The 12,243-nt window shown below is 39.9% G+C and overlaps 1 protein-coding gene and 1 long non-coding RNA gene across 3 annotated transcripts in view; one reads left to right on the forward strand and one right to left on the reverse strand.

Annotated features, from left to right (window-relative positions):
• Positions 1-1,407: 1,407 nt before the first annotated feature.
• LOC306814312 lies at positions 1,408-10,001 on the reverse strand. The gene is made up of 3 exons (XR_013777141.1): positions 8,609-10,001; positions 5,960-6,023; positions 1,408-5,611 (listed from the first exon to the last, which is right to left on the reverse strand). It is a non-coding gene; the product is annotated as an uncharacterized lncRNA (long non-coding RNA).
• A 625-nt stretch (positions 10,002-10,626) lies between these two features.
• Positions 10,627-12,243, forward strand: part of TNPO1 (transportin 1) — a 52,505-nt gene continuing 50,888 nt past the window's right edge. Inside the window, exons 1-2 of one of the 2 annotated variants that reach the window (XM_079330294.1) lie at positions 10,627-10,767; positions 10,943-11,056. In XM_079330294.1, the coding sequence (XP_079186420.1) occupies positions 10,952-11,056 (105 nt within the window). In that variant the 5' untranslated portion in view covers positions 10,627-10,767; positions 10,943-10,951. Of the gene's footprint in view, positions 11,057-12,243 lie in introns of both variants that reach the window. The other variant, XM_079330295.1, reaches the window with a different exon arrangement.

The following is a 12,243-nucleotide window of genomic DNA, read 5'->3' on the forward strand; positions in this document are numbered from 1 at the left end:
TTCATTTTTTCCCTTTCTTTTTTTCCTTTTTAAAAATTTAATATGTAGTTTTGTATTTAATTTTTACTTATGGTAGTGCCCAGAAGCTCTACATATGAGGTTCTAACATGTCATGTGTGTAACAAAACAGCCTTTTGCTACATATGATTTACAACTTAATTACAAAACAGAATATAAATGTTTTACAGTAGGGAGGTACAGGGAAACTAAGAAGTATGAGAGAGACTTAAGACCTCTGTGATCATTTCACCTAAGAAAAATTTCCACATAAAATGTGAGAAAGGGCAGAAGGTATCTTGGAATACCTTTTGCATTACACATTTTAAAGGGCATCATATAAGAAAGCATGCTGCAGATCAATAAATTGATCCTCAAGGTGAGGATCACTAGCAGGAAAAAAAGCCCATGTTCTGCATTATGATAACATGTAAGAACTGTTGTATCAGGGAGAGATGTTAATTTATTGTCTTGGCTATAGGCAACCTGTGACTGTAGTTTAAATTCCTCATAGCTTTATGTTTCACTGATTGCATTACTTTCTTAAGACCAAGATGATATATAGAATGCCAGCAAGTTTATTTAGTGAGTTGGTGAAGTGATTTGCAACTGGTTTTTATTAAAAATGTATTTAAGTGGCCTTCAACTTATTAAATGGCCTGTACATTTAAGGTAAATTGAATTATTTTAAATTACAAGTTCCCTGTTAGCTAAATTTCTTTTATCTTTAGGCAAGGGAAAAAGAAAATCAATAGTTTAAAAGCCTTGATGGCTTTTTTGTTTTGTATTGGTTGTTTTGTTAGTAGCATTTTAAGGGAATTAATTTACATATGTATCATTTAGACTAAGAAACTGATTACAGCAACTAATCTCAAATTCCTCATGTAATTTCATTTTTATATATTAAGATTCTTTAAGTCTATGTCACTTTTCTAATCTGAATGCATAATGTACTTTTAATTTAATTTTTGGTTTCTAATGTTTCTTCTATCATGAAATGCTGCATTTTTACCAGAAAGGTAAAAGAATTGCTAAGGAGGCTGGTATCAAGTTGATTAAGGCTGCATTAAACTGCCCAAGGAATTTTATGGGATCATTAATGTGTACAGTAACAATATCTGTGCAGAAACAGCTAAGTAGCCACTTCAGCATAGGAGTTGTAGGTAAGGTGAATTGCATTCAGACTGCCTTGCAATTTCCTGTACAGTGGTTCGACATTGCTTCAAAAGTGATCTCACAGCTGTGAGTACTTCAAAAAAAGGCTAGAAATGAGGGAATACATTAAGAATTAAACTGCTGTACTTTTGTTTTAAAATTGCTCCCTGTATTTGTACAATTATTTTAACTAGAAGTATAAGTCCACTCTCTACCTGTAATTAGTCAGTGATCTCTTAACACTCATTGCTGGAAAGGACCATGAAAATCTCTAGAACTCTTTAGGTTTTCTTCTGTGATGTCTGTTGGCTTCAAACTGAAGCAACTTGAATATCTTGTTTAATTGGAAGTCTGAGACCTCTCTAAAACCTCATCTTCAGATGTCATATCCAAGAGTATTTAGAATATGACTGGATATGCTTAAACTGAAAAAGTTGAAGCATTCTTCTACTGGTCATTTCTGTTAGATATTCACTGTGCATTTATTAATTGAAATAGTCTTCACTCCTAAGATTATACTGCTTTCCTTGCCACAACATCCAGTCAGTTTTATTGCTTTGGTCAGATAAAACCTGGAAATTTTCTTTAGCAATTTGTAATACTGTTTAAATTTGTATGAATAATCTGTCTTTAATAAGACAGACATTTCTCTGTTCTTTTGTAGTTGTCTCACCAAATTTTTGCCAAGTTAATCTTGAAGCACTTGGATCATCACTGTTTGTTGTATTAAACAATCATACACTCAACCCATATAATTACTTACCATCTGAAAATATTGATATTCAGAGAAAGCAAAAACTGATTTTGGTGTGTCTGCAAATCCCACTGTGTATATAGATGCAGGAATCGTTTGGGGGTGGCAGTACTTCTGCCTTTATCCATCATTGCTTTTGACTCCCTTCTTCATCTGAAGCTTGAAAAGGGATGTGCAGTCATTCTTTAGCATTCTCATTAAGATCAGTAAGTCCTCTTCGCTTAGTTACCTTGAAAGTTTTGCTTCTTTGATTAGGGTGGGTAGTGTATCACCCTTTTGTTTATGTGTATGATTGGAGCAGTTGACTGCTCTCACTGATGAACACATTCTCTTTTGGAAGGAGCTCCTGTCCAGATCAGTAATTATTTGCTTGCTCTTTTCCACAAGGATGTAATTTTGGAATATTTATCTGACATTAGAGGTTAGAGAACACCCTATACTCATACTCACTGGATAAGAATTCCAGTTTCTTTCTGAAGGTTTGTAGATCTTTCACTTGTCCACTTACCAGCTCATATATGACTTCCCCCTTTAATCCCTAAGCAGGACAGATAACTGCTCACTGGAGACACACAGGGACTAACAGAAACTGAAATACTGCCATTTCCTTGAGGCAATAGCATCTTAAGAACCTTAGATAAGCCACTCACTGCAGTGAGGAAATTCATCAGCAGGGCATTCTATACACTGGCATTCTATGACAATGACCAGTGATGATGGTTTAGCCAGCACTACTATTGTCAGTACTGCAAGTATCACCAAACACCAGTGTTGTCACCAATGACAGACCAGACAGTGTCACTATAGTGTCACTGACAGTTGCATGTCTTAGTGTATGTTGTGTGTGTAAAGGTTTTAAAACACAGAGTGTTCAGAAAAAGTCTGGGAGGAAAGTAGGTGAGTGTGTGGTGCTGAATTCTGTGTATCCTGCAATGCAAGGTATTTTGCCAAGAAGCAAAAATAAAATGTAATCCTGATTAATCAGGTCTTAAGGCTCCCAGTATCATTTTTACCTTGAACCCTGAATTCCTAATTATGCCTGATGGGCTTTGCAGACGAGACTTCTCAGTATTTTGAGTTTTCTTTCTTTACAGTTGGTTTCTTTAGACTGGGTCCATACTATAAAAAGACAGTGATATGATTTAAACACTGTAAAATAATTAATTTAAATAATTGAAATTGGAAGGCCTAAAGATTTAAATTTTTGTATTTGGTTTTAATTTAGCTTTTCCACAATAGATCATTTTAACCTCATTTATGCATCAAAATATACTTAGTGATAAATATGCCATTTAACTTGTATTTGTTACTTCTTTCTGCAGGCAAAATGTCTCAAGAAGTTTCTCTTATTTAATGAGATTCCTAATTTTTATCCTCTAATGTATTATTATTGTTTATGATTGTTAAGATAGTGTTGTTGGTTGGTTTATAAGCACCTACATATTGACAGCTGTTGGAGAACTATGATATATTTTGGTTCAGCATAGTGCAGATTTTTTCAAAATTAGCTTAAAACAGATCACCACTTACTTAGATTAAGTTTTTTTTAATAATGGCAAATAATTTTCAATAAACAATGCATTCTTTTCAGGGATGAGAACTTCCCCAGATTTGGCACTGTCCCATGACAAGGTGTAATCTCCTTTACATTTGCTGGTTTTATTAGCAGGAATGATTTTGTCTGCAAACATTATTGTAAAAGAAGAGCAACAGATGTTTATCACGTGCCTATGCCACCAGGCCTCACACAAAGGCCCTGTCTGTCTTGGCTGAGCCATTGTGTGAGGAACAGGAACATGGAGTCTCTCATTGTATGACTTTCCTTCCAAGATTTGTGGGGGCTAAGACCACCTTTTCAACCATGCAGTAAGTCAAAACAGGAATCATGCATCTGTTAGTGTCTTTGTTTTTATTAATCTCTGTTAATTGATAGAAGTGAATGTATAAGTGAAAGAAAGTGAATGCTAGAATTTTAGGGACAGCATATCTTTTCTTCACAGCCTTATACCCATCCGTGTAAAAGGGTTTTTTCAGCCATAACTTCATTTTTAAGTTATAACTGCTACTTTCCTCAGATCTCTTTGAAAGTCTGCATTCTGATCAATCATGAGGAACAGGTTCAAAAGCTGTGTGTCATTTTGATTTTTATCTGAATCTTGGGGAAGCCTGAGTTACCAATTAGAAAAACTGAAGTTCAACAAAACTCCTCCAGCAGATACCAGCTGCTTTGCCTCCTACAGCTCAGAGAAAGAAGTCTTACTGTAAACTTTAACTAGGGGGTAGAATAGGGTTCATATGCACTTGACACTAATCATGCTTTAAAAAATTTTAAGCAGGTAAGAAGCACATGTTGGATTTCAGACATGAAACTTGACAGTAGAGGTGAAGTAAGACTGAACTCTCAAGAATTATGCCTTTCATCTTTTGTACATTTACTTACTCCCTTTACCATGTAAGATTTCAGCTGATTGATCTGGTATTTTCTGTCACAAATTCATGAGCTGATGTTTTTCTCAAACAGCTCTCCATTGAGTTTTAGATTGCTTTCTGACTGCCAGCATTAAAAGCATGTGCTGCCATTTTAGTATCCAAAATGTGTGATTACAGTGGGGCAAATAATTAGCCACACACTATTTTTCCACGTAGTATCTCTAGCTGTGGAAATGAAATCATCATAGTATCTTAGAATCATCAAGACTGGAAGGGAACTAAAAGATCGTCCTGTTCGACCATCCATGCAGCACTACCACTGTCACCCCTAAACCATTGAGCCCCATCACCCAGTGCCAGGTCTAGATGCCTGTTGGACACCTTCAGGGGTGGCAACTCCCTACCACTTTGGGCAACCTGTTATAATGCTTGACCACCCTAACTATGAAAGTTTTTTTCTAATATCAGAATCTCACCTGTCTCAGCTTAAGGACATTTCCTCTTGTCCTCTCATAGTAGTACATTTGAAGAGATGGTGCATCCTTGTCTAGATCAGTTGATCAAAGGCATTTTAAATCTAGAGATCTTTGCAGTTTTTGCACTGTCTACTACTTCATTCAGCTGGACATTTAATGAAGAATGGTGTTCTGTCTCTGTAAAAGCAAAATTTGAAATCAAAATGCATGTGATGATATTCTAGTTGGTGAAAGCTTGCAGGTTTTTGTCCCTGAAAATGTTGTGTCTAATTTACCCCATGAACAGAATGAGATTTGGGTTTCAGTCATCTATGTAAGCCTGTGCTATATGTTGGTGTTTCTTATCCTAATTTGAATAAAGTCTTAATTGTTCTACAAAGCAAGAAATATTAGTGCTTGCTGAGGCCGGTCATCCATTTTATCTGCAATGGTGTCATGGTTTTATACCTTCATATATATGGAAACTGTATTGCTGTGCTCTTTGCACTACGGTCATTTGATGCATGAGAAGCAGAGGTATTCATTAAATAAAGAGGGAATGTACTTCTGTCAGTAGAGGGGAATTACAGGCTGTCAGTTTTCCTGAACACTGTTCATCTGTTCAATGGGATTCCACAGTGCAGGCTTTTATAGACATTATCTGCAAAAAGAAATACTTCTTCTCACCTTTGAGAAAAGAAGCCATGAAATCATGGATGGTCACTGCAACATCAATGAGCCAGAACTGCTCTCCTTTTCACACAGGCAACAGTGTAACAGATTTCATGAGCAGATATGCTATTGTAACTGTAGATATGCGCTGAAAAAGTCTGTAATAAAATTCATGGAGTTCCACAGGCAGCAAAATCACGTTACAGATTTATTTGCCTCAAATATTGAAATGCCCGTGTTCTAGGAAACTGAAGTTCAGTTTCATTTTAAGGTATTGTACTATGGGAGCATTTGTACACATACACAATTTCTAGTTTCATCCACAACATAAAACAAAACAAATTCTATCCAGAATTGTCTCAAGAGGGTAGAAAGCTAACATTTCTCTCACTTTCTTCAGCTTCTTATTCTGCTCCTAGACCTACTGACCAGAGAGAATGAATAACAGTAGGAAACAAAGGTCAATTAACAGTATGCAAATCTGAAGTTATATTACCTGGAAGCCCATGTATTTGTTGCTTTGAATGTTGTCACATTGCTCCTCAGAGGTAGAATGAATTCTGTCTACAGATAGAGAAAAAATTATTAAGATAGTCTTAACCCTACCTATGAGGCACATTTTTAGTTCAGTACATTCCATAAAACTTTTTTTCTTTAGTGCAAGGCTTATGATTATATGATGGATCATGTTGAATTCGGTTTATCTTCCAGGTGGTTTTTCTCTTGGCCTTTTGTCATCCAGGGTGACATTGAAGTACTCTTTAAAAATGATAGGTTTATTGCAACTGTAGTTACCAGGAAGAGATTCCGCTCCATTTGGCAACTTAATATCATTTATGTTAGTCCTAACCACAAAGTTCTACCTTCATCAGAAATACACTTGCAAAAGTGGAATTGGTTAGTGTTGCATTAGAAAACAGTAAGCTTAAAGCCTCTTCTGACACTTATTTTTATGCAACTCAAAACAAATACAAAGTAATGTTGACACTCCATCTTAAAAATATGTTCCAAAGTTTGCTTGGGCTTCTGTTTAAAACAATATGTATGTCATAACCAATCAGTTCTGGAAAAGTGGAAACTTAATTTCACAGATGTTTCACTCTGGAACACAAAATCCTTTCAAACAATCTTCATATAATCTCTTCAGTAACCTCTCTGGTGCTTCACGGTGTCAAATTAGAAGCAAACAAGACTATTCAAATTAATTGTGTAATAAATTGTGTAATCTTGTATCCTATGGCTGAACTCACTGCACCAAGTGTTTTAGAATGGATGCTCATTTGATAGGTGGGATGTGAGACCTACCAGTATTCTTTTGAAGTGAAAGCTTAGGGCATGTCTCCAGGCACAAGGCATTGCAAAAGAGTATAGCAGTAGCTATTCTGCATGATCTCCTTCACATAAACACATTTATTTTACATTATAAGAGCTTTTTTCTGCTTTGCTTGATCTGCATCACTCTTAGCTTGACATAAAAGTGTTTACACGGAAAGCTAGTATGGAATATGTGTTATTTCCTCTATGCATACAATCTATGCAGAGAAACACTGTAAGCAGTTTGTGTGGAAATTCAGAAGGCAGGATTTTAGTGATTGATTGAATAATTGGTTAGCATTATTAAATAGCATTATTAATATTACAGGTTAAAATGCCTGGATTTTATGACAAGAAGGTATTAGAATTACTATTAGAATTCTCTCAAAATTAAGGAAAAAAAATCCAATATTACCAATGGAATAAAACTAAAAAATGGGGAAAATCTTCTGAAGGGTAAAGTGGCTGAAGCTGTCTAACAGTTCTGAAATTAGGACTATTTGGAGAATTAATTTTTATTACAGAGTAATTATTTGAAACTAATTGCAAAACCATTGGCAGTTAAAAGTTGTGGTTTTCAAATGGAGTCTATGGCTTTTGATGGATATCTTCCTAACAGTGCAGATCTCAGTCTCTTTTCTGGTTGATTGTTGGGAGGGATTTGCACCAGTTTTGCAGATTTGCACCATGTTTCTTTTTTAAGTCCACTGAGACTGTGGAAGGATGGGATGGGTATTCTATTATGAATCTCCTGTTTGTTCTGTCTATATGTCTTTTGAGTATCAATTGTCAATTAATACATGTTGCTGATCAGAAACCAGATTCTAGTTCAAGTTCCTGTTAGTATCTGTTTACAACATAATGAAAAGCAACAGGAGAGATTAAAACACCTAGCACCAAATGCACTCTAATGTGATAGTAACGACACTTTGCAGAAAAGAATTTGGGCTAATGACCTTGGGAAGAAGCAAGAATCAAAGCCTGTCTCATACACTCAGCTACTACTCTAAAAAAACCTGGATTTTGAACCATTTACCAGCAGTAGGTACTGCAGCCATTTCTTTTATTTTCTTGTATGCTAAGTATGTGTCATTTCAGCCTGAATTAATGGGGAATTCTGAGAAGGAAATGGAAGAGGTCAAGAAAACAGGAGATTTTTATAGCCTTTTTGAGGACACTTAAGTAGGGAAGTGCAAGGTCTGTGAAGAAAGAAATATCTTAGAGATATAGGTTAATATAATTGTTCTGTTTGTTTTCCATATTACACATTGTGATAACTGTAGATTATGGCTACTGCATCACATCTGTAGTCTGGATAACTTAAAAATCAAATATTCCTCAGCATTTGTTCAAGGCTTCTCTATTAGAGAACTTCTGTAACATATATTGATGAAGTGTGTCAAATTAATTCTGCTGCATTTTGCTGATCAAGTGGGATGAACCAGGCTGTGTTTTGAAGGGTAGCATTCATGCTTTGGGTACTTTGCTTAACACTGCTTCTGATTTCCTTTCTATACAAAAAGAGTTTTGCTTGGGGAAAACAGGCAGAAAACAGGTAGAAAACTAAAAGGGCAAAGCATATAGATATATAAATGCAAAGCATACAGAAATAATAAATTTTTTCCCTTTTTTTCTGTAAAGCTTTCAACTTGGAGTTTCTTTTCTTGTCTCAGTTGAATTATTCTGACTTCTACTTCCTTACATAATTTGGAGAACTAGAGATAGGTTCCTCCTCAGGTTTTATACAGGTTTTATATATAGATGCTGAAAGAGATACCTCATCTTGCAGAATACCTTTTCATCTTGATAATGTCTCATAACTGATTCTTACCTGTCTTGGAGGATGATCATGTAAAGCACTTAGACATGTCTTCTAGAGGTCTTCTGTAGAAGGTCCCATTCATACTTGTAGGCTTTTTTCTGTCCTTTCCACTGCAGAAATGGAAATTCTTACAAGGATTGAATTCTAGTTATATTCTTGGAAAGGAAACCTACATTCTTCTTAGTTATGGATCCATAGCATGGTTCTCTGCCTACTCTTTCCTGTTCTATCTCTCAATCTTTCTTTCTGATCTCTTCCTTTGTTTCCCATCTTTAATGTTGTTCTTCTTTAGCACACTTGGTTTCCAGAAAATATTAGACAGATATAATCCTTGTGCCATAATTTCTGAATAGTAACTTTTGAAGCTCTAATCAAATTCAAACAAACTGGACAGATGTGGGACAGAAGCCTCAAAAATCAAGTTTCTACAGCCTTACTGCTAAGGCACAGTTAGGTGAATGAGGCCCACATTAGCTGTTCCCTGATTTGTTGGACTTCAGCTTTCATCTGTTCTAGCTATGCATACATCCCAGAAAGATCTCTCTTGCCTATACAGTGTGAGCCATTAACATCCAATTTTAATGGTCTGGATCAAAATCCTTTTATTTTGACATGTTCCTGTAGTAGAGGGAAATGAGTGGAAATTCATCTTGATCAGAAAAATCTCTTGTGAATCTTGTCCTATTTTGTCCTTCTAAGTAGTGGCATGTCTTTATATACCTACCTTGCTGATTTAATCTTGTTTTGGTGCTGTAAACTCTCAAGAGGTGCTCAGCCTTTGTAGTCTCCAAAAAAGTCCTACAGCAGTCTTTAAAACAGAAGACCTTAATAAATAGATCTCATTTCTGGTTTTTGGTTATGTTTTTTTAATAAGCTGGTTTTGTTCTCTCCATTGATTTTATCTTGTATGATACACAGCATACTTCTCTGCATATTTCTCTGCTTCTTATTCTAATGTGCATTCTTTCCTGGTTCATCAAAAAGTCTCTTTCACTGTACTCATCCTCATATGTAGTATAAGTACTTTACCTGTCTTCTTGCCTATGATGGCTCCTTTTGCTGTTTTGTTGGAGATGATGATTTGTCTCCTTCAAGAATAGCATCACATAGTAATTGAAGAAAAGTTAGGACACTAAGGACATTTCTTAGCACCTTGGACTGGACAGTCAGTGTTGGGGAGGTAAGATAAAGAGCCATATAGAAAATTATCTGGGATGCACTCTTAGGAATCAGTATTGTTCCCTGATCTCAGTGCCTCTGAATAGTTGTTATAGCTGAGATGTGCAATGTTTCAACTGAGTTCTGTACTGCAGCAGAAACAGCAGAAACTAGTTTTCATGTCAAGTAAAGTGCTTACAATGACTAAAAGTAAGACTATATAAAAACAGGGAATTACTGGCTTTCATTTCATTTCATCGTTTTTGACAGTATGTATTCTTATACAATAACTATATACGTACATGCATACATGTGTAATGCATATTTTACATATACATATATATATATATAAAGAGAGAGAGAGAGAGAGAGAGAGAGAGAGGGTCAATTTTAACCTGAGGTCTCCCGTGATATTTGAGGCTAAGTTTAAGGTAGAGTAGGTATTCAAAGTAGTTTTTTTGGAGTTTGCATGCCCCAGCCTCCCCCTACTTCCCTGCGTACTTCGTCCCGTTCCCTCTTCACACGTGGAATCTGGAACTTCTAAAATCTGCTTAGCGCTCAGCCAAATAACGTAGAAGTGCAGCAGGTACCACGTTCCTGACTCCGGGGTTTGGTTTCGCGCCCGCACTTCTCTTCCTTGGGGAGGCGGGAGCCTCGGCACTCGCTGCCGGGCGCTATCCCAGAGGGCCGGGCCGGGCCCGGGGCCGCCCCTTCGCCCCTCGCCTGTCCAGTTCGCTAGAGGTTTCTGTCTGTTGTCGGGGTGGGAGCCGGGGGCTCCCCGATTCCCGTCGGCCAGGATTGAGGTGCTCGCGTTCTGTCGCCCGCAGGCTCCTGGCAGTGTGGGACGCACCGGGGAAAGGCGGACGGCGGCGCCGGCGGCCCCGAGGCGGCCCGGGCGGGCGGAGCCGTGCCCGGCGCTAGGACCCAGCAGGACGCGAGGCGGCTCTTCGGGCCGGATCACAAATTCGTCGTGACTCAGTCTCTGCTCGGCGCGGAGGCAGCGGGAACAGGTCGGTGTCCTGCGTGTATCCGGCGACTGCTGGGGTGCGTGGGGGTACGAGAGCCGGAGCGGAGCAGTCCCTGCCGCGCCCCTTCCCTGGCCCGGCCTTCCTTCATCTCCGCCCGCCCCCGCCCGGGCCCTGCCGTGCCGCCAACCGCGGCCGCCTGTTGTCTGCTGTTTTCCAGACAGCCAAGATGGAGTACGAGTGGAAGCCTGACGAGCAGGGGCTCCAGCAGATCCTGCAGCTGCTCAAGGAGTCCCAGTCCCCAGACACCACCACGCAGAGAGCCGTGCAACAAGTATCCTTGGCCGAGAGGCTTGCGGGGCCTCGAGAGTGGGCCGGGGGCGGCCGAGGGCGGGCGGGGGTAGCGTGGCCTGCGCGGCAGCGGGGCCGGCGCTGCGGCAGCCGGGCCTGCCCAGCTGGGCCCGGCCGCGGAGCCGCCGCAGCGCGGGGGCCGAGCCCTGGCCGCGGCGGGCAGCCGTGGCGCGGCGTTTGAACCGCCGAGGTGGCCTGTGGGCCGCGGGGCCGCCTTCACCCGGCGGGCGCTGGGCACCTGTTGCGATCCCTTAGACAAGGGCCGCGTTGGGTTTTGCCGTAGGGGGCTTTTTTAATTTAAAAATTTATTTATTTATTCTCAAAGGCTGTGCTCTTTCGCGTCTCCGCCGATATCCGCCGCTCTTTCGAGTTCCCCCGCCCAGCCCCCAGGGCGGCCGGGCGGGAACGGGGCCCTGGGCCCGGCGGGTCCCGCCGAGCGGGCCGGGGTGCCCCGCGCGGTGTGCCCGCCGCCCCGCGGCGGACAGGGGGCGAGCGGGGGCCTCTCGGAGGAATCTGGCGCCGGGATTCGAGGTGAAAGCCTCTAGCTGGTGGGGGTAGCGCCTCTGGCAGAGCCGCTGCCGGCGCGACCTCGTGGGCCTGCTGGCTCTGACATTGCGCATTTTCATACGTGGTGAGGATGTTTTTATTTGCCTGGAGGCCTGATCTTGAAACTCAGTTCGTTAAAATTCACGAAAAAGGGGAGCTCTGAAGTACGTGGTTTCTTGTACTGCTTTGCAGTATATTTGGTGTCGGTGTTACGGATTGATGGTTTTTTACCCTCGCCCCTCCTCTTCCCCTTTCTCTCGCCACCCCCCCCCCTCCCGCTCCGCCTCCGGTCACTCCTCATTGTAGAAGTGATGAATAGCAAGGTTTTGAGGAGTAAGGATTGAGAAAGCAAAACTTTAAATTAAGACTAATAGAAGCATAGGCCTTAAAAAAATAAAGGCCTCATCTATTGTTTCCTGCTCCTTGAGCTAACCATAAGTGCTTTGAAATTTATAGAAGTTTTGAAATTCTGTGAAGGATATGAGTTTGTTTTCTGGATCTCTTTTTATTTAAGGCATTTTCTTGAAGGTCTCCATAGAAGGCAAGGAATCTATTTAAGTAGGTAAGAATATATGTGTGTCTGTATATATTTATATTAAGAGTTTAGCTTTAAGCCAAATTTGC

The sequence above is a fragment of the Erithacus rubecula genome (genome assembly GCF_903797595.1).
Source record: "Erithacus rubecula genome assembly, chromosome: Z".
NCBI lineage: Eukaryota > Metazoa > Chordata > Aves > Passeriformes > Muscicapidae > Erithacus > Erithacus rubecula.